This window comes from Molothrus aeneus, chromosome 3, assembly GCF_037042795.1.
Source record: "Molothrus aeneus isolate 106 chromosome 3, BPBGC_Maene_1.0, whole genome shotgun sequence".
Taxonomy (NCBI): domain Eukaryota; kingdom Metazoa; phylum Chordata; class Aves; order Passeriformes; family Icteridae; genus Molothrus; species Molothrus aeneus.
This window is the reverse complement of record NC_089648.1, coordinates 21203306-21228793: the sequence shown is the minus strand read 5'-3', so window position 1 is coordinate 21228793 and position 25488 is coordinate 21203306. Positions and strand designations below refer to the sequence as shown.

The 25488-nt window shown below is 40.4% G+C and overlaps 1 protein-coding gene across 1 annotated transcript in view; it reads right to left on the bottom strand.

The window, feature by feature from the left end:
* Positions 1-8169: 8169 nt before the first annotated feature.
* Positions 8170-25488, bottom strand: part of LPGAT1 (lysophosphatidylglycerol acyltransferase 1) — a 61140-nt gene continuing 43821 nt past the window's right edge. Inside the window, exons 6-8 of the mRNA XM_066546452.1 lie at positions 25056-25182; positions 17761-17867; positions 8170-14303 (exon numbers count right to left, since the gene is read on the bottom strand). Of these exons, the coding sequence (XP_066402549.1) occupies positions 14152-14303; positions 17761-17867; positions 25056-25182 (386 nt within the window). The 3' untranslated portion in view covers positions 8170-14151. The remainder of the gene's footprint in view (positions 14304-17760; positions 17868-25055; positions 25183-25488) is intronic.

The following is a 25488-nucleotide window of genomic DNA, read 5'->3' as shown; positions in this document are numbered from 1 at the left end:
CTAAATGTGCTTGCACATGCCTGAGCCAATTAACTAAACCATGGAAAGCCTGTATGTAAGTACACAAGATCTTTTCCAGCCTTAATGATTCTATGATAATTACTTCTACAAAGCTGCTTCCTATGTCTAACATTCAAAATAACTGCTTCAGCCAAGTAATTCTTCAGCTTTCTGGAAAGAATAACCTAGAAGTAAGGTGCTTATATCAGAAAAGAATAAAAGGCGGGAAGAGATTCTAATTTTAATAAAAATACTGAGTCCCCTAACAAGGAACAGTTCAAAAGAGGGCAGGGTGGGGCATTTAATTGCTGCTAAATGTACCACCAATCCCCATCAGGGTGAATGCTGAGTACTTGTCCCATAAGTTCATCTTCAGTGGTGAGCTCACCAGACCCTCATCCTAAAGTCTGTTTCTTTCCCTGAACTTTCCTCCCCCTCCTCTAGCTCTGGAAACCTCCCAGAGCAGTGCTGTGGGATCTAATGAGCACTATTAGCCAGCACTCCGCTGCCTTGGTTCTTGGCCTGGTGTGTTCACACAGACTGAAATCAAAGCCTGGCCAAACCAATAAGCCACACTCTGGATGGAACATCTGAATGCAGAACAACCACCTACACTTTCTAATGTAGTGGTCACCACTGGCAGAGAAACTGAGAGGTGTAGGAGGCAAGCTCTGCATCTGCCACAAATAAATCAGGAAATGACCATGACTTAAGACCCCCAGTGCTCCCATCCTTTGGGAAGACTGGGAGAGCCAGTACTGCAGACAGGAGAGACACTGCTATGTGGAGGTAGCTCCAGAGGCTTCTTTTCATGGACTGCATGCAGCACTGGGAGCTGACTGCAGGTTGTGTTTTGAACTGTACCCAGCAGTGTTGATGTGACTGGGTTTGAGAGATTGTGCTTGAGCAGTTCTCTTCCACAGGGTATCTCACCTCAGTGAGGCAATCATCTGGTCCAGCTGCAGCCTCAGGCATTTACTTAGTAATTCACTCCCTCCAATAAAAAGATAAAAATTCATGTTTTATAAAGCTGGAAGAAAAGACTTTCTAGTACAGTGCAAAAATGTAGTGCATCCCTCTCATCTTGTCTACTTATCATTATAAATGCCACTTCTCTTTTTGATTTTGACACATATGCACTTACTGCCTTTTCTTTCCACTTTTGTCTAAATGTTAAAGAAAATTTCAACTTTTAAATATCATTCTAAGTCTTTCTTGTAGGTCTGTGACTCAGCTGAATAGAAGCACCTTCCAGCCTCTTTATTTTCTGTGTTTTAGGGTGCAGTCCTGAGAGATAAATAAGTGAGCTTTCTCATCATTTGAGGCTTAAGTGTAAGCCATTACTCAGCTAAAAATCCAGGTGGAATGTTGTCAGCAGAGTTCTTACCCAGCTCTGGGACAACAGGTGAGCAGGAAGAAAGTAAGGCTGAGAAGAGAGCAGCATCTCACTGGCTATTTAGCTGAAACATTTATTGTAAAATATCTCAGTCACTGCTTGAGCAGAAGCTCATGATTCCACAGATCTTGGCCTGAGAAATTCCTATTTGGGCCAGCACAGCCCAGCAAGTGGTACCAATGCTAAGCCCAGGCCTTCCTAGTTAATCTCTTTGGTAGTCAGTTTATCAAACACCTGATACCTACCAGGGATCAGGGGGATGCAACATGATTAGTAATCTGCTGCATCACCAGAGAAAACTGAGGACAGCAACCAGTTTGGCAGATCTTATATAACAAACAAGTTGGGTCCAAAAATCTCAGCACAGATGTAATAATCCTCTTATTTATATATCTCCTTTTGGAGGGGATGAAGGACTCTTAACATTTCAGTACTGGAAACTTCCACTAATGCAAGTGATGCAAGTTGGAAGAAAGAGAGTGTCCTGAAGGACTGAAGAAGCTGAGCCTCTGCAGGACAGGTAACACTGTCAGGCTGCACTACCAGACAAAAAGGCACTGAGCAATCCAGGTGCACTGGTGCCTATGGGATGTTCTTTGGGAAATGTTCTCCAGCCTTCAAGTGGTAGTTAGATAGTAACAGCACATTTCTCTCTAGCTGTGGCAGATAATTTCTGGAAAGGACTTTGCGTTTGGGATGTGTTCAGCAGAGATTTATCATCTTAAGGAAACTGGACTTTTCCCAAGGTCAAGACAGGATGGCCTGTGCAATTGTTTGTGGCAAATCCTTAAACTGCAAAGAACAAAAAAGTGAGCAGCCCAAAGCCTTGTACAAGCTGAAACATTCATTTTATCCTTTACATTAAACTTTAGTTTCTCTAGGTGTTCTTAAACTTGGTTTCAACCTAAAACAGGATCCTGGGCATGAAGTAGCAATCCAAAAGTTAAATCACCTAGTGATTTTTAGTACCATGGGAATTTACTCAACTAAGAGCAGCACAGCACAGTTTAAATCAGACACCCAAGTTAAGTTTTTCTGACATTAATGTTAAATTCTGATATGGGAAAAATCCTGTTCTATGTCCTATCTGAAAAATTCTAAATTATCAACTGTTAATACAAATTCCAACAGGATACCGTGACTCACCCTACCTTCCCAATTAATCACCAGAAAATATTGTGTCCACAGCAATGTTTGTATTTCAAATTGTTCAAATAGCTCATGTAGGATAGTGGGGTGCACTTCATTATCTCTTCAACTCTCTGGAAAATGTGCTGGAATACAGAGACCTACCAGAGTGTGCCAGTTTGTTGAATTACATATCCAGGGAGATGGTACACTCATGAGATCTGGTCATTATAGAAATACATGTGGCTTTGATCAGGTGGAGATAAATGCAGTGGCAAAAAGCATGAAAAGTTTTACTATGGTTTGGAAGGACAGGAGAAAGAGTCACACTTTAGTTTTCTGAACCCAATCCTGGGCACTTTCAAGAGCAGGTGTAAAGCTGACAAAGTGCAAATGCACTTAAGTGCCTACCCACTTAACCTGAGTGGGTTGCAGATTCCAGGCTAGGCTGCATTTAGAGAGAGCCCAGTGGGAGAAACAAGCTGGCTTTCTATCCCCATCCTTTTCTGATTCTGATTTAATGATCCTTTAAATGTCCTGTGTCCTCTTTCCCATCTCCCAAGATGTAGAAAGTTGTTTTGACTTTCCCACTGATTTGGTTTTGTTTGCTTCCAGCTTTGCAGCAATGCAGATGTGTTCCTGGTAAAAGGAGACCCCACCTTTGATGTTTAACTACCAGCAGCCAGTGCACAAGGCAGGAAAGAGAGTAAGCAAATCCCAGTGCAGAGACTTTGCATACAGAGAACATGTATTTTACATATGCATCTAAGTCAACTCCTACTCCTTATGGAAACCTCGTCCCAAGAGCTCCTTTTGCTGTTATTTTTTTCCCCTTTTAACAGTTTTAGCCTTCTTAGCCTTCAATAGCACATGATGCAGCAATTAGAAGAAATAAGTATGATTAACCACTAGCAAAATGTATTTTCTCTTCCTCCTGACTTGCAAACACCAAGGTGATAAAAAAACAACTAACAAGTTTTGTTCTGAGGTGGGTGCTATGCTTGTACTTCACCTTGTCAGTGTAACACATACTTTTGGTACCAAGTAAGGGTTATTGCCCTGACCTGGAGACTTCCATGCAGTGCTCTAAGTAAGGAATGTTTTGTTCCTGCAGTTTTGATAATTTAGCTGCAGCTCTGGCCTGTCTTACTATGCAGCTTATTCCTGATTCATCTTCTGAGCTTACAAAATACCAGATAAAAATAGATTATTGTTCTATCTAAATTCCCATAATCCTTGTGCTCATTAAAAATAAAGTCATGTAACTGTTCTTAGTCAGGATTGCACTAATTAATACAACTGGCACTTCTGACCTTGTGATTTCTACCCTTAATACAGCCAGGTTGGCTGTGCTGCCTGCATTAACATACCCAGGATATATAATACCTCCTTACACAACAAAGTGCTGCAGAGAGAAATGCAAACCAGAAAATAAAGGTCAGAAGCCTGTATGGAGTTTCTCCACATCCTTATCCTTTGGCTTCATTGAATATTTTTGTATTTATTTCCATATAACAAATTAGAAATTCACAAATAAAAATCAGCGGCCAACTTTTCATAGATCCTTTAGGAGACAGGGCAGCTCCCCAAAGTGCTCTTGATCAGTGGCTCTGGTTCAGGTTAGCAGTTTGTTGGTTTCTGTAACAGCTCCTGGGATCTCAAAAATTTTGGGGAGATGGCAGCACATTCTTATTAAACTTGACCTCATTTGACTGGGTTTTTTTTATTTTTAAAAGAAAGACAGATTAATATGAAGGAAGCAACTTCCCTGTTCTCACTTCACCTTACGGAACAGCTTTTTCTTTTTAGCCTTCACTATGCAATAAAATTAAATGTGGGTATTTTTGTGTGGGAAATTAAAAACTGTTGGCAGAAAAGTGTTGTTCTGCAGCTGCTGATTTATGTATTGTTTGATTTATATGTGTCACTGGAGTCAGGAAATTACTAATCCATTAATCAGTCTAATCCTTTCACCATCAAGCTATATGGATAAGTATTTAAATAAATTATACTGATAGGACAATCAATTCTCTGAATGTTGTAATAAAAAGCAGAAGGAACTTAACTATGCAGGTGATGGATCTACCACAATGAGAACAGGAATTTAAATAGTTCAGAGAAATACTCAGTCGTGGTAGACTGACAGGGGATATAAAAGCAGGAAAGGTAGAGAGGAAAAAACTCCATCAGAGTTTGGTTTTTTTCTTTTAAATCTCTCATAACACAAGAGGAAAGGAAGAATCAATGCAAACCCAGAAGATTTATAAAGAATGAAACTTTTTCTGAAAAAAGTGCACTTCTGACAGAGTTTCCAAGTGGCCTGCAGGACTCATTAACCTTCCCAAGCTCAGAAATCATCAGGTCAACAAAATAAAACCAGAAACTAAACCAACAAACCCTGACAGCGGGGAGGTAAACTGAAAGTAAACCAAAACAGGGATGTAAATTTCAGTGGGCCAGGACATAAACCAACTTCTAGTGGGAGGATTAGGAAGAAAATTCCTATATATAGCAAGGTTATTTGGTGCTTGTCCACTCCAGGGATCCTTACAATTTTCTCTGAGGCACTTGTCCTGACTATTCTGGTGTGAGGATAATGGCTCAGACATATCTGGGGCCTGATTCCCTATGCAGCTCTCTATGCTTTCTATGCATCTGTGCTTATATAAGAAAGGAAGATATTTTAAGTTACTCCAGAGATGCAAATGATTAATCTGAAAAATTAGCATTGTATTTATTGCTATTTCTTGCAGAATTGGGGGTTGTAAGCCTGGAGCAGAAAGCAGAAATGTTGCATTGAGAAGGTAAAAGCATAAAAAAAGAATTTGCCATCTAGCTGCTAATAAAATTCCAAGCTTCACAGACGTTTGGGCCAAAGCCCATGAATTATTTATTCTTGTTACCTGCATAATGTAGGTCACAACCTCTCTCTGTAATTAGGCTAAACAGTACCTACTTCTATTTCAGCTCTGTAATAAAACATTTAAGGCAACAGTTCTGATTTCAGGACTTGAAGGATGGAGAACTGAAAACATGCCCAAGCTGGGGCTTTCCCTCCCTTCCTCATCCTGAGCTCAGCTCATTATATTCTGCATGGAACTGCTGCCTCCTCAACCTTTTTTTTTTCCAGCCTGGAGTCCATGACTGACAGCACCTGCTGAGTACTTGTACATAGTAAAGTGGTATTTTACTTAACCCTTGGATAAGCTAAGCAGACAAGACTTCCTTCTTTCTCTAAGATTTTGCAGATTAACTTTGTAGCTTTAATTGTCTCTGCCTGGGTCTTTTAGGGGTTGTGTTGGTACAGCTTCACTTCATGTGTGTAAGGCTTATTCAAAGATTAATGCTAAAAATCAATCTTGACCTAGATCCTTCTCTCAGCAAGCAGAGAGACTTGGGTAAGGGCCTCACAGGAGCAGGTGTTAGAGGCAACCTTTGGTGACTGTTCTCACCTACAGGTGCTTCTGCCCACTTAGCAAATCCTTAGCTGCCTGTTCTGACCTTTAGGGATCAGCTCTGGTACAAACATGGAATATCAAACTGCATCTTGTGAGTATTTCCCATGGGGAATGGCTGGAGTAAGAAAACCCATCAGTTGCTGCCTTAAGTGACAGTGGAATCAACACTTAATATTGGAATACACAGAAGTGGGGGAAAATTTTTTTGACAGAAATTAATCTAGTGCCACCTAAGCAACATTGCTTCAGCAAATATTACTGCAGGCCTGTGGGCAATTAACAGAGCTTAGATTTAAGACTCTACTAAATGTTAAATATTATTCACAACTGTTTTTGTCATCAGCTTTGGATAAGGAATCTCCTGAAAAAGCAACCCCACCCACCTTATAGGATACAAGGTTCAGCCCTGAAGGCTCTTAAAATTGCTTGTCCACAAGGTCCTGTAAATTGTTTGGCCATGGTGTAACAGAGCAGAGCATTGCACATAAAATGTTCCACTGCTTTTGCCAGCTGCAAGAGAGTATTTTGTCAGAGCAGTGGCAAAAAACAAAACAAAATCCAACCAAACTCAAAACCAAAAAGCAAACCAAACCATCAGTTCTGTTCTAACAGGTTCTAAGTTTGGCATTTTCATTGCAGGAAAATGACTGTCTCATCCAGCAAAGGGAGCTTTTTCTCATCTCTTTTTGTCAGGCATCGTTCTGACATCTTGTGCACGTCAACACAGAAGGTGCAGCACAGCCCCTATCTAACAGCTCTGGGTTTCTCCCCTTTAAATCCTTGCTGATGAGGAAGACCCAGTGTGTCTGCCTAAGAGAAATGCAGAGAGAAGGGAACACAAGAACAGTATCAGAAGCATCTTCAGTGTTGCCAAAAGCACAGGAGTAGAAAACCCAACAGCTTCACTTTGGGGGAAAACACTGACAGGCTCTTCTTTTCTGTCTTGCCACTTTGAGTCAATATTCAATATATGGTCTCGCTAATGTTGCAGAGGGAAATCCTACTACCCTCTGCTCCTATTTGGTCTATCTGCTCAAAGGGTCAAATCTTCCCTTTTATTTACTTCTATGTATTTACAGCAGAAATGCCACTGCAGCCCTCAGTTGCCAGAATTTCTCAACTCTTGTGTTTTCTGGTTAATTTCTCTTCCTGGAAGACATCTGTTCCTAGTGGCTAGATGACCTTCCTTTTTTCAGCATCAAACATAAACTGCATTAAGTGACTCGGACCATTCAGCAACTTGTCCTCCTTAATAACAATCAGCAATAAAAAGTGCTTTATTTAATATAATTTATGAAAATATTGTACACAGTTGAACAGATCTGCAGAATTATACTAGCTAACTGCAAATGAAAAAAATCTCATCTTCAAAAGTAATTCAGTATAAATTGACCTTTTAGTTTTTCTCCTTCAGTTTCTCAAGTGAGATTATAAAACACCAACTCTATTGTGGCAGATAATAATGAGCCACGTTTGCCATCTGATTTAGTCTTGTAGTTCTGTTGAGCAAGACCTGTGTTGCTTTTTCCCAAAGCCACACAGAAGAGCTGTACTGAGGTTACCTTATTATTTACTCTTTGTATAGACCCAGAGTTTGATCTTATTGATCCCTTTCACAACACCCACTTTTTTGGAACTTCCAGTTTCCCAAGACATGCTACCTTTAATCCAGTAAATATCTGTTCTTAGCAGCCTTTAATACTTACACAATAACACCATTTACAACAAACTTGATGACTTATTTTTAAGCAAAAATATTGGCAGCCTTTTTATTCAGCTGCACCAGATCCCAGCACTAGCTGCTCTGAAACTCCTGATGCATCACTTCTCCAAGCCCATGGAGAAGTCTTAGCCAAACCTGGTACAAAACCAAATTGACATTAGAAAGGACAATAGACCCAAGAGACTTCTTCCTTATTCCACAGAGAGCCCAAGGACATATGGAGAGTTTAAGTTAACAGATTCTAGCTATAGAAGGTACTGACCAGAAAACCTCCTTTTTTCTCCCCCAGGAGACACCTTTTCTTTGCCTTTGAGATCAAAGTAACTGCAGCATGTAACACCTGACCACCTCAGGGGCCTGGTCTTTTACCTGTAGCCTTTCATTATTTTTCACAAGATGATTTTTTTTTTTTTTGTTAAATCAAGACAAAAATGTGCTTTTTTGTAAACCAGAGTAAGCACTCATGACATTTACACACATTTTTTATTTGCTGTTTCTGCTGAAATTAGTGATCTTTAAAAATGAAGAACATCCTTTCAGAAAAGCTGACAGTTACGAGAACAGCAAAATGACAATAGAGTCCTGAGAGATAAAAATTTATTTATCTGATCAGCATGTCATGATATGGTCACAACTCATACAGCTGACATTCTTATAGCCAAGAGGGATGTTTTTTCTTTTTAAAAATACATTTTTCTTTCCAGCAGGAAGGATTTTTTAAAAACAAACATTTCATACTAGGCAGGAATTAAAAACAATGGCTTTTTCAATATGACAACACGGCTGGTAAGCACTGGATACCCCACCAGTGTCTTAATATTCAGATTTCAAGTTTTCCCTCCCACTCCCCAGTTCCCCCCACCCCACACAGAAAAACACCACACAAAAAAACCAAGACAAACCCAGATGGGAAACAAAGAGGTAGACATCACTACAACTACGGCGCTGTTTTGGAAATTGTGCGAGATGTCTCACGGTGCTCCAAGGAGTTCCTTTTCCCTTCATTAGACATTGCAGAACTGGGCCCCAGCAGTGAACTCCAGAGGTGACAGGAGCCAGGAGGTGCCAGGGCTGCAGACAGGTGGGGCTGTCCCACCTGGCATTGCTCTGCCCAGCTGGAGTTGCTTAAAATCAGATCCCTCTTTAAAACTATGGATCTCACAATGACAACCTCCTTTCCCCAACAAGGCTGGAGTCACATCCTTCTAGGAGGCAAACCAGGCTCAAGGGGGCTCAGGTTCTGCTCTTGGCACGCCCTCAGCTCTCAGAAACTTTCAGAAGACTCATTGCTACAGTGACTTGCAGAGGAACTCTGCAGCTGGGCACTGGCACAGCTTCCTAGTGGGTGCTGCAGTGAGGGCTGCAGAAGCTGCTGCCCCCTCTCTCCCCTACTGCTCCACTCCTCCTCTTGCCACCTCTGGCACTGAAACATTTGTCTCTGTATCCTTCCTAATAAGCAATGTTATCTGTCACAAATTAACACTGCAGCTGTACAGTGAACCAAAGAGTTATTTTACTATTTGTTGTGTTTACGGTAAGCACAGTAAAGGTTGTGTATCCATTAGTTATAAGCACAATAAATACAATCATCAAAGAAAATCTTCTCATCTATTAAGGATCAGAAGCATATGAAATAGTGTTGAAAAAAAAATCAACTCTATTTTTGCCACAGCAAAAAAAAAAAAAGAAAACCCAAAAAACCCAAACAAAACCAAACCAAACAAAAACCCCCCTTCAACAACAAAACCCCCAAAAAACAAAACAAACAAAAAAACCCCCAAAAACCCAAACAACAACAAAAACAAAAAACCAAAACCAAACAAACAAAACCCCCAAAACAAACAAACAAAACCAAAACAAAACAAAAAAAAACACCCCCAAAACAACAAAAAAACAACAACAAACCAAAACCAAACAAAAACACCCGGAGCCCAGGGAAAAGAAAGAGAAATGCTGCTTCTGGTATCTGTCTACATTTCTGAAAGACATCTTGGCTGCTGGAAAGATTTTATAAAAAAATATGCAATGAAATCAATTCAGCAAAATAATTCCAAACATCACCAGTCCTTTGCAAAACCACTGACAGTCACTTCAGGTTTCCACATTTTATCACACAAAACAAAAATGCAGGTAATAGTGAAGGGAAGGAGAAAACTGGAGGTGAAGATAACTGCTATAAAAACTGCTATACCCTCTTCATCATACAGTATGAACATCATGGTGGAGTAATTTTAAGTAACTAACTCATTTTAATAGGACAGTTGTTCAGTGAATAATTACTTCATTATCTCATGATAAAATAAAAGGTCTAACTTTAAAATGCATAAAGTCCTTCCAATGACAACTTCTATCACAGCCAGGCAGTCTACAGCTCTTACAGAAAAAGCAGAGCTGCTCAGAAGCATTTCTAATGTATGCAGACATTTTAAACCAGAGTATGGTTTCCATTTTGCTCTTCCCATTTATTTTTAAAAGAAGTGTAAAAACTATCAAGTATGCAATTTTGCAAAATAACCCTTTATTTCATATGGCTCCATTATTTCCAAAAAATACAGAACCCCAGATGTATAACTGTTTTGTGTGATTGTATCAGATCACCACAAAATCTTCAGCTGACTGTCAAGAGAATGTATTCAAGCCTGGGCTCATGGTTTGGAAATCCCAGTTTTAGGTACCTTTGGTCCCAAAATTTATGTCAAGGCAAAGCGGAGCAGTTGAATCCTGTCACACACAGTGATCGGTATCTGTTATTATCTTGTACAAACAGGTGAGAAAAGTTAACAGCACTTTATGGCAGTGTCACACAAAGAAAAGTTCTATCATCTGCAAGCCAAGTGAACAAGGAACAGTACCACAGTGATCGCTTTATTTTTACTGCAAAGAGATGCACCTTATTTGTGACGCTGGGGGAGGAGGGAGAGGGAAGCTTTTCATTTCCAGGAAATCAAGGTAAACTGAAATTTCACTTTTCAACATCTGGTGATAGCAACTTTAAAATAGGGAAAAAAAAAAAGAAAGAAGAAAAAGAGACACCACTGTTGCAAGATTCAACAGAACCACACGTGGAACCCAAGTGAGACTGAAATGATGGCGCACTCACCCCAGGGCACTGAGGAAACTGCTTGGTGTGGATGGACAGGTGCTCTTCACATCATGGGATTCACAGAGCAGCAAAGCTAAACCGTGAGGACTGACACAACTTCAACTCTAACAACTTCTTTATGAACAATTAAACATAGAAATGTGGAGATGCTTTTTGGGCAACCCTGGCAGAGAACCATCTTTATTCTTATTATTCTTATTATCTGCAATGCACTCAAATTGCTCTGTTCTCACTTCTGTATGCAACAGCTTTCAGTTGGAATTTTTTCTGTGAATTTTTCATTTTTGATAATTTTACCATTATTTTTTCCATTATTTTTCTCCTAATACAAATTCAATGTGATATTAATTTGTGATCAACTGTACAGTTCATTAATGTTTCTATCAAAACACATTTTGAACTCTCCAGAGGAGGCAACCCATGGATGGTGCAGCAAAATGCCCAGAACAGCCAACTGCCAGAAGGTAGAACCAAACTGCAGCAGACAGAAATTTGTGTTTTACAGACTCACCTGCTAAGCTCCAGACAGTCTGGACCAGCATGGTATTTTTAGCACTGAATTTCCTACATGTTGTATCCATTTTACATTCTTCCCTTCACAGCAAAACTAATTTTATCCAATTTATTATCTTTCATGAAGCAGCATCTGGGATCATGCTGGGAGGCTCCTCTGGTGTTGCTTTCCAACAGTTTCATTCCGGTGTCACCCACAGCAACTCGGCCGTACAGAGCTGCGGTGCCAGGCGCTCTTCACATTTCCCAGTGCAGGCAGGAGGGAAGCCTGGGACATGACACTGTTTCCACACCCTACTGAAACAACAACCAGTGCTTGGAAACAAACCTCTTGTAAGAGTAAGAACTACAGAGGAACAAAGTGAAAATGAACAGGACCAGATCAATCAAACACTTGTCTGAAACATTACTGCGCAGTAATTTCTTGAGGCAGCACGTGAACACTTGCTATTGACTGCAACCCACTGGGAAAATAAAAATACTGCATTTGACAAAACAAGATGCTCTTACATGGAGTTCACAGGGTCTATAAGGAACAATCTCCTGATGTGAGCAACTGCTGTGCATTCTGCTTACATAAACTTCCCTTCTTCCATCAGTCCAGTCTGTCCTAGCTCAAAATAAAATGAGCTGTACTCTGGGCATCTCTGTGGTTCTGATCAAACTACATGGGGGAGGACAGCAAGTGAGTAGCTTGCCACCTGCCTTTTGGAGTTGAAGGAGTCAGTCCCATGGGCAGCAGAATAACCACTTACACATAACAGTGCTGGGCTGCCCCAACACCCCCCTGTCAAATGGCAGATTAAATACATTCATTCCATCAGCTGAACTTTAGCAAGAACAACATGAAACAACAAATACTCCACAGACTCCCTCCCTATCAAGGCATACCTACCTCTTTTTAATGGTTACACCAGAATTCAGGTGCAGAGATGGTATTTATAAACAGCATCCTGCCTCAAACATGAAGCTATTGGCGACCACTGTACTTTGCCTCCAGCCTCTTGTGGAGTCAGGGAGGGAAAACACACTTCAGGGGACCTTACTGTGGTGTCATTTTGCATCCATCCCCACTGAGCAACCACTGCTGCATGGGGAGGGGCAGGGATGGCATATTTGACAAAGTATTTTTCCACAAAGCAAGGGGAAATTGGCACTGCCTCGTGCTTTGGTATGCTCTTTGCCCCCCCCACAGAAAGAGAACACTGGCAAGGTTTTGTATTCTGCACACCACCTCCTGTGATTCATGTAGCAGCAGAGGGAGACAGAAGGGGAATCAATATTGCTAGCTCAGAGCCAAAACCACTGAGGGCTTACTTTGTTCTCAACAAAATTACTCTGTAGAAGGCAGTATGCCAACATCTGAAGTTCTGGCTACCCTGCCTGTATTTAGAGAGATTAGTTTTATTTTAGGAACCGTTCTCGCAAATCTGTGCATAATCACATAAACACAATGCCAACCAGACCTGCCAGAAGTAAGGCTGTACATCACTGACATCCTTTCAAAAGGATCCTGCACTACACATCTGAAAGTGTCCTCTGTTCCCATCTGCCCTTCAGTTCAACCCCTCCTTATTCCAGTAAGATTTTAGCAGTAAGATTTTAGTGGTGAGCTAATTAATACTGCCCTCCATGTAGTTATTCAGAATATTTACCATATTTATTTTTTCAGTAGTATCTTCCTACAGATTTATGATAGCAATTATACCTATTTTTTTCTCTTTACGAAACTAGTTTTTCTTCTATTACTCCTTAGCAAAACATTAAGATGGTTGGCATTTAATTATTCAAACTCTCCCACAAGTATATTTAGCAGTGTTGCAACCAGCAGGGAGAAAAAGGCCTCTATAAACCACTCCAAGGTCACCTTGGTTGGACTGCAGTATACAAAATACAAAGGTGGCTAAAAATCACCAGCAGCACCAGCAGACCTTCAGAAACAGCTAGAATTGCTCTGCCTTCCAACGTGTGACAAACGAAGTTTCCCTCTGTTCCCTATCTTTCCTTCACTGACTTTTCACCTTTGAAAGTGCATTTTCAAAACTGATGATGAGGGTTTAGCTGCATTCTGAACAAAAAGGGAATTTAACCGAATGACTTTGTATCTTCCAAGTTTCCCTGTAACAAGAGACACTGGTAGCACATGGAACTCGGAGAGCTGATGGCAAGACCACAGCAGGGACGGGCTGATTCATCCCATGTGGACAGCTTTTAATCACACTGTGATGCTGCAATGCTTGTTTGAGGACCAGTGCCTCAGAGGACAGACCTGACACCAGATCTTATTTGGGTGTTGGGTTCAGATCGATGTGTCTGCTACAACAACTGCTGACTGCGTAGCCACAAAGACACCTCCACAGCTCTGCTGAGGATTCTGACTCCAGCACAATGAGCTGCAGTAAAGTACACGTTGTGCAAATGAGGAATCTCTACCACACCAATGCTGTACACACTACTGAAGAGACAAGTTGCTGAATTTTCTGAGCTCTAACTACAATGCCAAGAAATACTTGTGGTGACAAAGCTTTCTTGTCACAGACATTCTTCTACGGTGGTTGTACGATTGCACCTTTTGTCCAAATGCTGAATTTGCTTAAGTGTGGGTGAGAGTATACATTTTTAAAAATACAGACAATTCTTAAAATAATACATCATCAGGTCACTATGTTACTGATCTTCACTTTTAGTGGAGTTTAAAATTCCCCCAAAGAGAGGTAAAAGTCCATCCAGTATTTTCCTTTACTCTTGAATATTCACATTTGCACATACAACATGATACTCATTTGCAAGAGCCTGGATTCCCATTGTGTCCTCAGGTCCCATTCCACTTTTAAAATAGGCAATGGTACAAATACTGAAAGAGGCAGTACCACATCCCTCCTGACAAAAATGCAAATGATTGTATGGCAACCAGCCACAGGTTACTGAGGGTCATCTCCCGAGAAATCGCTTTTGTCTGACCCTGGGGTGGTGGAAAAGCTCCTGCAAGAGAAAAGAAAACACATTTAATGCTTTGCCCAGGGATGACAGCCTTAATGCACCACTTTATTGCTTCTCTACTGCTTGTCCCAGCAATGGTGCCCACACAGAATTAACTGGGTACTGCTCTATTCTCTAATGCTGTCAAATTTATGACAGATTTTCCAGAAGCCTTCAAAAAAACAAAAAACCCCATATCAAAACACAACCCCTTAATTAATAAGAGCAATTTTGATTTCCTTATAAACTTTAAGCATAAACCTGAAAGCATTCCTTAGAAGCTGCTATCACTGTACTCAACCTTTGCAGAGAGATCCAACTGTCAATTAAGTTTTTTGTTATTTCTGAAGTTTTATTAGTACCTCCATGATCAAATTGAATGGAATCCATATTAAACTCTACAGCTGTTTGGTGGTGATACTGTATACTGTGAAGAAGCAACACACATAAGTTCTTGAGGTTCCTCTTGAAAATGTAATTACACACACAACACCCCTTCTTTAAAGAACAGTTTCCACATATTGTTTGAACACCCAGTCATACTGACTAAGGAAACACTGTCATTTGCCACGGAGCTTTCCAGAAATTCTTTACTGAAATCCTTGCTTAGATGGGAAAGACTGGAAGAGATTCATCTGACAATAAAATTTAGTTTTTCCATACTTTGACTTTTTCTGACTTGCAACACTAAATTAAATGTGCCTGAATACGTCAGAGCTTTATGGCTGTAAGCAAACTATTTGCATATATTTACATCAGCATACTAAATCATCTGTGTTACACTGTACTGAGATGCACAAAGACTTGATGACACAAAGCACTTTTATTGCTGTTAATCCTGAACAGGGGATATAAAACTCTGAATTACACCAGAGAAGATGATGTACTTGCTGCAGCATTATGGAGTCTCAACTTCTCTCAGAAGAAAATGAAATTAATGATTCAAAGAGTAAAGATGCAGCAATGTCAATTTTTAATCTTGGGAACCACACAATTTGGGCAATTAGATACCATCAGCAGCTTATCTCTGTGCTTCACATTTGCAATCACTGGAGGAACTGCAATCAAGCATTTGAGACAAAGCTTTTCTTCCTGCATGAATGCTCTTAATTAAAAAAAAAAAAAAAGTAAACAAGGAAAAAGCCTTAAAACATCCTTGATGAGCCCCATCCACCTCTCCCTGACAGGTATTTCACACTTGGGCAGATTTGCTACATCATTATTCCCCAGTAACTCACAGCTAAGCTTCTATCTGTCCGCTCTAGGCTAGATTTGTTCTTCCATGGCCCATTTGTTTTTCTGTACTAACACTGACCTCTGCTTTAAACACCTTTTCTTTTTCCCTTGTAGGTACAGAGAGCTGTCTCTCTCCCCCTTCCCAAGCCAGCTCTGACTCTTCCCTTTCCCACCTGAGACAAGCCAAGTACTTTTAGTTGTCCTTAACAGAAATGACGCCACCTTCCCTTAATCTCAGCTCTGATTATCTGTCCCTCTTCCCAGTTCAATCTGTATTCCCTGACAGGGAGAATGGACTGTATGCAGGATTTCCAGATGAGGTTTCTGATCTGGCACAACAAGGAGTGTTTCCATAGCATTAGGGAAGCCATTCCTTACTTTTTTCATCACCTCACACCATTTGGCTTCTGAGCACAGGGAATGAGGAGCACAATGCCTTCAGTACACCATCACTCTTTTCCAACTGCTCCTAGCTTATGGTTGGGGTTTTTTCCTTAATTGGTCCCCAAGTGTTTTTGTCCTGCTAAATGCAATCTCACTTGTGTTACTGAGGGCTTCAAGGCTGTCTTGCTGAAGAGTTCAGAGAAATCAAGAACTTGCCAATATAAGCTTTCCACTAACTACCTAAAACAGGAGTCTGTTACCTACAGCTATTAACTTGAAATGGTTCTAATTTTATAAATGAAATGTGTAAAATGCACCTGTAAAAAATTATGGGATTAGCTTCATATCAAATTTTAGGCATACTTTTCTTTTGGTTTGGATTTCCAGAGGTCTAATATTACAGATGATCTAAGTTCTTGACGCTTAAAGAGTACAGCAAAATGGAGAAAGGTGCTCTGGGCTTTGTTTCTTTCTCTTCCCAAATAAAAATAAGCCAAGAAATGAATTCTTGGCTTAGTCAATGCAACCTTTTAAAGTTTCATGGAGCATTAAATGTTACCCCAGCTTTTTGAAGTAAGCTTTATTAAGAGAGAGAAGTTCCTAAGCAGTGTGTATTGTAGAGTAATATAATGATGATAATGATAACAATAATAATGATTAATTATAACAGAAACAGCCCTAAGTCTTAAAACCACACCCTCCTGTGACCATGTGCCAGGTGAGTACAAAGCTGGCTCTTGAGCAGCCTCAGGGACTCCCCTCAGAGTCAACCTCAGGACCTTTCCAAGGGGTTTCAAAAAACTGCCGCAGCACTTTTTCAGTAGGCCAACTAAAGCAATGCAAGCAAGTTCTCAAAAAGTATAAATGGCAGTAACTTTAAATTATACTAATTTATGCCTAATAAGGTCCTATGTCACAGCATTTACATTTAAAACATGTCTTTATTAATTCATACTGATTGCACTGGCAAATTATTACCAATTATGCTATTTTGGAAGTGCATTTTAATGAATAAATCTGATTATATTAATTATACTCTAAGAAATTCTAGACTAGTTAGATTTTCTAGGTATGACTTATTTCAGTAGCATAAAATAATGTCACAAAACCATGAATTCTTTACAATGTATTTGACACACGTGTATTTTAAAAGATATTCACAAAGTTATTTGTCTAATAAAGTCCAATATGTGCATTTGGATGTGATTTATATAGCAGAGTCTGAACCCTGCCATCAATGGTGGCTAAGTGACAGCAACATTTCATAAAACAAAATACAACTGTGGATTGTTAAAGAATTAATCTCTTTAAGCACTTGGATTGATAAATTAAGTACTCAAAACTAGATTAAAGCAGGCTTTGCAATAAATCACCTCACAGAAGAAGCATCTTCATTTAACACAGTCACCTAGGAATACTAAACTCAGCTGATTTGAGACACTGAACATTTCCCATCAGCAACTGTGATGCACAGGGCTGCAGATCACAGCTCCAGAGAATCTGTGCCATGTATTCTCACAGGTCCTTCCAATCATACTTCAATCATGGAGCTTTGCCACGAAATCCCAGAGCAGCACGTTTCACAGCTGAACTGTGTGTCACTTTTTTGACAGCTCCCAAACACTACCCTACTTCTAGTGTTGCCCAGGTAATTTACCTATCCTAGATAATTCTTTAATCCTACTTTTTGCAACTAAGAAAGCAGTAATAATAGCAATAATTGTAATAGCAATAATTGTACCACACATGTGAAGGAATTACACATTCCTGCACCATTCTGAGATCCTTGTAAGGAAAGCCATTAGCAAAGCACAGCTCTCTCTGCTAGGTAGCATCCTACCTGTTTCATAGAAATGTGTCAAGAGGTCCTCCTTTTCAATGAATCGTTGATACAGCCAGTTTGTGAGAGCTTCAGGCTCAGCAGGTACATCCTTCACTGGAAAAATCCTATCAAAGAAACAAACACAAATTAAACCTAGCAATGTGGAGAACAAAACTCTTCTGCCCCAGCCCACCACAAAACAGAGACAACAAGACTTTTGTATAAATCTAACTGCATGACCTGCACTCTCTCCAACTCAGATCACAGAGGCATTAAGGGTACAAGAGTGGGAAACTCCAGGCTGCCATCCAGAACCACAAAGAGACATTGGCATCAGTCTCCACCAAATGCTCTACTACAGCTTTTGATAAAAACTACTAAGGCACTGGTTTGTTCTTTTTTTAATAGAATACCACCACACTATATTCCTATTCCCTAAGAAGAATACAAACCAAGTGGAATGAAAGAAATAAAAAAATAAGAAAGTAAATTCATAGCTTTGAAGAAACAATACAGCAGGCAGAAGCCACATAATGACATCACTAAGCACCAACAGCTCTTCCACATCCCAGGAAACAAGCCCTCTGTGCTTTTCAAAGGATGCTGGCAGCTTTCTTTGAATTTACAAGGCACATTTTACACTGAAAACTGACCCTGTACTCAAATATTGCTGCTCTGTTTTAAAAAAACACCAACGGGAGAATTGCTAGGATTTTGGTACTTATATGCTGAATATTAGATGACTTAGAAAAACAGACACCCAGAGCAGAATTCACTGTGGTACACACATCCCGAAACTCCCAAATAACCCACCATACCTCACTGGATTATTTCAAAATCACATTTCCAATCTTAGAGTAAGTGTGAAACCTCCTCAGCAGACCCTCAGTGCCTTTTGATGTATAAACAAGAACTTACACATCCAGTGTGCTGTACTGGCAGGCCAAGGCAGGAGAGATTTGTGTATCAGGCTAACCTGGAAAATTCACACTCTGAAATGCAAGGCCTTTACTGTAGGTTTCTCTTTCCAGGTGAGCACCCACTTAGCTTCTCATTTACACCATGCTTCTATTTTCATTAGTGAATTTCCATTTCATTTTCAACACAGTCTTTCTCAACTGATCATACTGCAAAGAATTGGAAGTAACACCACAATCATCTGGGAATGTCAGAGTAAGAAAATAAGACCCTTCTGAAGAATGCTTTTGTTGCTGTTATAATTTCAACATCTTTGCCAGCTTTGTTCATTTGTCATTTGTCCTTCCTCCTTTCAGTCTGATGCATGGAAAAATAAGCTCGAAGTGGGGGAGTCAAGCAGCAAGCATTGCTCTAAGGAGTGAATTACAAACCACAGTGCTTTGGCATACAGAGACAACTTCAATATAAGGAGATGAACGACTTTATTTACACACTATGGTATCACCATGAACTCAGCTATCTCTCTAGCCTTTGGAGTAACTCTACCTACACCCTCCTGGCACTGTGGAGTTCTCTATGCTCCAGTAAAGCCAGTCCTGGTAACCAGAAATTAGCAACTGTTATCTCAGATAAAACAGAGTTTGAAGGAAAGTCTTTGCCCAAAGACAAATGTTATGAAATGGTGCTTCAGTAATCAGCTCAAATATTCAGTCTGGAAATTAGGAACAAAGACAAACAATAAAGAACTATTTTATCTTGAAGCCCAGATACTGTACAGCAGGTTAAAATTAAACCACCTAGCAGCAAGTAAAAAACACACCCACAGAGCAAGGACCATTTTGCTGAAGGCAAAACACTTACACTTACTCTGTGTCCCCAAATACAACTGGGCTGCCAAGCACTATTTTTACTCTCTTCTGCCAATCTGCTGTAAAGAGATAAAAGGCTCAGCAACTGAATACTGTGTTTCACAGAGTATTTTTGAAGGACAGATGCTTTACCCAGGTTTTAAGAGGGTTCACAACTAAGAGAACGTGTGCTGTCTCAGGACAGAAGTGTAGGGTTACCTGGCTTCACGTGCAGTCTCCATTGTAGACTGTAAGATATTCTTCACCTCTGCCTTCACTTCTCCCTGACCTAATGGGTAACAACTCTGTTTTGTCAAGAACATTCCTCCTAATCTGGAAACATAATAGGATCTTGCAAGATACCTGTTAAAAAGAATTTCTGAGCTGGCACTTTAATGGAGCAGTGCAGTAGCACAGGTGATAGCAGCTCTGTGAGAGACTAATGGAAGCACTGCACACCACTTCCCTGCTTGAATCCATCCAGGCTCTTGTGTGGATCAATAATGCTGCCAGAATGCTTGAATCTCTGGAGATAAATTCTGCTGCTTTGAAGTCTGAGAAGCAGCCACTGCTACACGCAGATTGAACAAACATTAACAGACTGAAAAACAACTGGTTTTCCAGTAATGCTACACTAGCTGCCACAACTCAGCAATGGTAAGTGCTGGTGTATTTAGAAGCATTTTCAAATGTATTTTTAGATTATCCAGAGTTATTTTTACCAGCAGAACATTCTTACTAATGACTGATCTAAATTAGAGATTAAATATTAAAAAAAAATATCCTCAAACTCTGGAAAGAAGCCCTTTCTGTACTCAATAAGGCAAAGCTAAACCCCCCCCATATTTAAACTAAACATACTGCTAATGCCATGGTTCTCTGCCCATCAGATGGCTCAGCTGGCATCTGTGTTTTACAAGAACACTCTCTTGAAGGAGACTGGGTTCAGGAAGGTGAGTGAGCAAGTCTACTCTTACAAAACTCCCCACACAGGGAATCCAAAACAACAGCAGAAAGCCACTGCTCTGACAGGAACAGGGTCAAACCCAACCACAGGATGCTGGCATCTGCCAGGTCCAGTGTTAAAAGATGCAGAAAAAAGTTCCTTATTTTCAGTGAGATATGTAAACAGGTGTCCCTGTGGTCAGGCATGAGCATCACCTTGGCTCTACCCCACCTTTGGGTATGTAGGATCAGGAATGCCATTGGAAGCAAACAGTTTGCTCATCTCCTCAGGGGAATAAAATATTGCACAGAACTGCCAAGGCAAGGAATAAGGTCAACATGTAACATCTGGAGCTCCTGGAGTCTCTGGGGCACTTGGATCTTTCTAGCTTTTGGGCAAAACTAACTTCACATTCATTAAAGTAAGAGCATCTTTATTCCTGGTGTGGCAAACAAGGAATTTAATAGACTGGATAAGAATTTGACCAGAACATTCAAGCAGAATGGAAATACCTTTTTTGCTCCTCATCACAGGGGAAGGGGCTAAAAGCAGTGGCAGCATAGGCTGCACCCTGGGAAGTGAAAAGTGGTGGTGGAAATAAAGACACATTTCAATGGGAATCTGCCAAGAATCTTTTTCCAGTAATGAAGCATTACCCTGCAGCTGGAGGTGGCAGCAGCTGCAGGGACAGTCTGGGTACCTGACTGAGGGATGGCCACTTCTTAAACTGCTACACACATTTGTGTCCATGTCCCAAACCAGATTATATTAGAATAAATGACAAAAAATAAATAAAAAAAAAAATTAAAAACCAGGAGATCTAACTGCCAAAGACATGCTGGTATATGTGAGAATTGTGGAGAATTAGCTACTGATAGGCTGTTTCTCAGAAAACACCACAGGATTTTCTGAAATATTGCATGCTTAGAAACATTTTTCTCCTTTAAGTTGTCGTTACTGGAGAAACAACTGCTGATTCTGTATTTAAATTCTGAAATTCATGGTTACCACTATAAGTACTAACTGCCTTTTATCACCTGTCCTACCCTGAACTGAAGTCCTGTATTGCTTGCTACTCCATTTAAGTCATGATATTATTTGCTGCTTCAATGGCTCTAAATAAATCCAGGGCAGTGGAGGCTGTTGGTAGATGTCAGGCATGACCAAAAATAAAGTTACTTGCGTATAAAAGTGCATTAAAATACACTGCCAAACGGGATGCCCTTCTGCAACATTCATTCAGCAACCACAATGCATTTCATCTTATTTATAGCTCGGAGCCTGGCTTATTTCAATAGATCTGTATCAATGCAGACACAAAAATAGAACTTGCTCAGCAGCTGACAGCTTGTTTCAGCAGTGGCACAGCAAAGGCTGGCAGGGAGGCAAGGGGACAGAGCTGGAGCAGCCTGTGTGACACTGCCATGCACGGCCAGCCCTGCGTCACAGCTGACTCAGGCTGCCTCTGACGTCAGGGCTGCTGCACACAGCCACTGTCACACAGCCCAAACGTGGCATGGGAGCATCCAAGGGCACCACCCTGCAAGGAAACCAAGGCAAGAAACCCAGCCTCACACCACCCCTGACTGAGGGGATGCTAAGCACCGAGCCAGCTTCACAGCCAGGGGGTTTATATTTGCAAGTCTCAGGTTCTGCCAACAGAACTGCAGCACACAAGAAATTATTGCTGGAGAAACCTGGGGTTCAGCTAAGAAACACCAAGCCAATCAAACTAAACAAGTGCCTGGTGTGAAATGAAAATACACAAACCCCAAACTCGACTCATGGCACAGAAATGGTGGGAGCTGAGAACAGCAGCCAGTCTGTGGCCTTGCTACATGGACACCAAAGCACTCAGCTTATTTCTGCTGAGAGCAATTGTAGCGAGTCTGGATTTACAGGCAACACGCAGCACACAATGAGCCAAGCATAAACCTAAACTCTGTGAGAAGAGCAAGCAAACCTTTCCAAGAGACTCATTACAAGGCAGGTCTTACAGTGATGCCTCTAGTTTGGCATGCTTTGCATGCATTGACATCTCCCACAAAAATCCCAGTGCTGTTTGGCCTGGAGGAAATTCATTAGATATTTTCTTGAGTATTATATTTTAGATAGCAAACTGAATTTTGCAGCACTTTCCAGTAAGTTATGAGGAAAGTCAGTCAGGGTCAAAAAGCAATTCAATAGATGGGTAAAGTTCTCACACCTTGTGTTTTTAGATCCAAATGTGGTAATTGTTCTTTTTTCTAGGGAGGTTTCTTTTGACATTCTGAGGAAAATCAGGCCACAGCTTAGCCTAATTATGAACTTCTGAAAATTGTGTCATTTGTACTGAAAACTGAAGTTTGAAAAGCAAGGTTCAACTCATTATCAAAATTGAGCTTTCAAAAAAAAAAAAGATTACTGGATTAAACCAAGCCTTCTCTGCCATTTCCACCAGCCAGAAAAGCACCTAAAAATTGTAACATAAGCATCCTTGCTGTGTTCTCTTCTGTTGCTCCCTGAGCAGGATGAAAAAGAAATAATCCTGCAGCAAAGGCCCAGGCTATGAGAAAAGGCAACCACCAAATTTTAAAGTCTGTAAGGCAGAAAGAGACAGGTGGTGATCCAGGGGCACAGCAGAAGGAAGGGACTGACTGAGCCACCAGAACAAAAGCAGCTCTGCAGTCTCTTCTGCTCCAGTTTGAGTGGCACAGAAAATGTTCCTTTTTTCCCTACTGCTGTCAGACATCAAAACCTCAACTCTGGACTACTCTAAAAGGGAATAAGCATGTTTAAATCTTGATTCTTCTTTCATACAACAGAGATGGCATTTGGACAAAACTATTCTTCACTTTTTCCAAAGGGGTGCTTTTTTCCCCCCTATAACTCAGTTAAAAGAAACTACATGAGAAACTATTGTGCTCTCTTCCCAGTTATTTCAAAAATACCCTTAAAATTTATTTCAAATGTTATCTCCCAAGACATTCCAAATTACAAAAAATGAGCAAGATTTTATTGCACTAAATGCAGGAAAGCATAACACCAGTACAGACAGATTTGATATACATTTAAAGAAAATTTCAGAGGACATCCATGTGCCCACCTGCACCCACCTCAGAGTGCAGGGGCCATGTGCCTCAAGAACTACCAGGACTGGAAGACAGAATGAGCTCCAGGCAAACCCAAGACACTCTGGGCTCATTTCAGAGCCATCACACACCCTGTGCTTGCTCAGGGAGAGATACTGCATGGCTTTCCATTTGGGACACACTTCAACTGCTGTTACAGGGTCAGCCATGACAAACAGAGGTTATTAAAAACATACAGAAAGCAGTCAAACAGAGAGGCTGGGCTTGCCCCTGTTTAACCCAGTGACTTAGACCTTACACCCCCCAAAAATGTATGTTTTTCTTAGAATTTCAGTACTACAAGAACTTAAACATTCAAGTTCAATGCAAAAAAGGTTGCATTTATGCTTGTGATCAAAGATAGGTCTGAATATACATTTAGAAGCAGGAAATGAATTCAACTTAAGTTAACTTACTGTTGTTTTCAAAGAAAGTATTTTTGGAAATATTTTTCAGAAGAATTCTAAATACATTCAACTTGCAATTATCCCAGAGATCTGAGAGAGTACTAAGGTGACCTGAATAAAGGACAACAGATATAATGCCATCTTATATAAATTAGGGTGTAAGTATGTTCACCTTCAGGGGAACTTGGAAGGCAGCTTTCTATAAAAAGTAAGGACAGATTTAAACACGGCTGTGGAAAGGAGCTCCTGTACTCTGCATCACACAACACTGACACAGCTGTGATGATGGAGAAGGTCATTCCCACTTAAACTGCCACCCAGGGGATCCACACAAGACTCCTTGAAAGCTTTCTATAAAAAAAAGCTCTCCTAATCATCAAGAGGGAGTAAGACAAAATGATGTGATTTTGGGATAAAATGCAACAATTTACTTAGTATAGGAAGTGTTAAAATACTCCTGGAGTGAGCTGGAATTCACTGTAAACTAAAAGCAAAATTCAACTTCTCTCCATTAGTTTAGGTCTTGAGACAAAGAACTGCTGAGGAGAAAAGTTTTAATAGTCTCCCATCCCAGCTGTCAATGAGAGCTGCAACTTTTTCAAGCTGCTTTTTCCAGCTGTTTGCTCAACTACTTAAAGTATTCTTTGAGTGAAAAAGCTGGCCTTTCTTTGTCAGAAAGTTAAATAGAATATTTTATTAGGAAATCTGTTTATTTAACAACAGTGATTTTTAATTAGTTGTCATTACTAAAAACAAAATTTAAAAAAGTTTGGTTTAGCAGCACCTTAACACTAAAGTTAAAAAGATGATTACCATCATTATACCTGATGCCTTCAGGTATATTCCCCACAACTCTACTCAACCACAGGACACTAGTCCAAAACTTAAATGTCTGTCCTAAGATACAGAATAGTCACCAAACTTCAAAAAAAAAGATTGATTGTGTTTAAATAATATGAGTTGCCCACCTGTGTGAGACACAAAAAACCCACTCCCACTGCTCCTGATTTCCCCCATCCTGAAATGACACAAGTGATTTGTGAATCCTTGAGCTCAGTGTAGGAGGAGCAGCTTCATTTCCTACCTGTAATGCACGTGTGTCACTGCTGGTTGTCGGTAGCCAAGAATCCAGGTCTGGATGTCTATAGGTTCAGCTTTGGGATATGCAATGGTTGTATCTATCACCCACTGGAGGCCTTTGGATTTGCTCTCTAGGAATAAAAAAGAAAATTCCATGTCACTTATTTGAGAGTTATGCAGTTTTTATATCACTTCCTGAGGTATGAAGCACAAATAAGACCATCAAAAATCAAATCCAGATTTCATTATAGGGCACAGAAACACCCTTACTAACATCAGCTGGACCTACATTTTATTTCATGGTTATTTCTGCTGTCCTTAGATACTGTGGTACACAGAATAGAACAAGTTCACTCACCAGGTCTGAGTACAGTCACAGGACATCTTGGCTCCAAGGTCAGGTGCTTCCCCCCATTCACCAAAGAAAAAATCCCAAA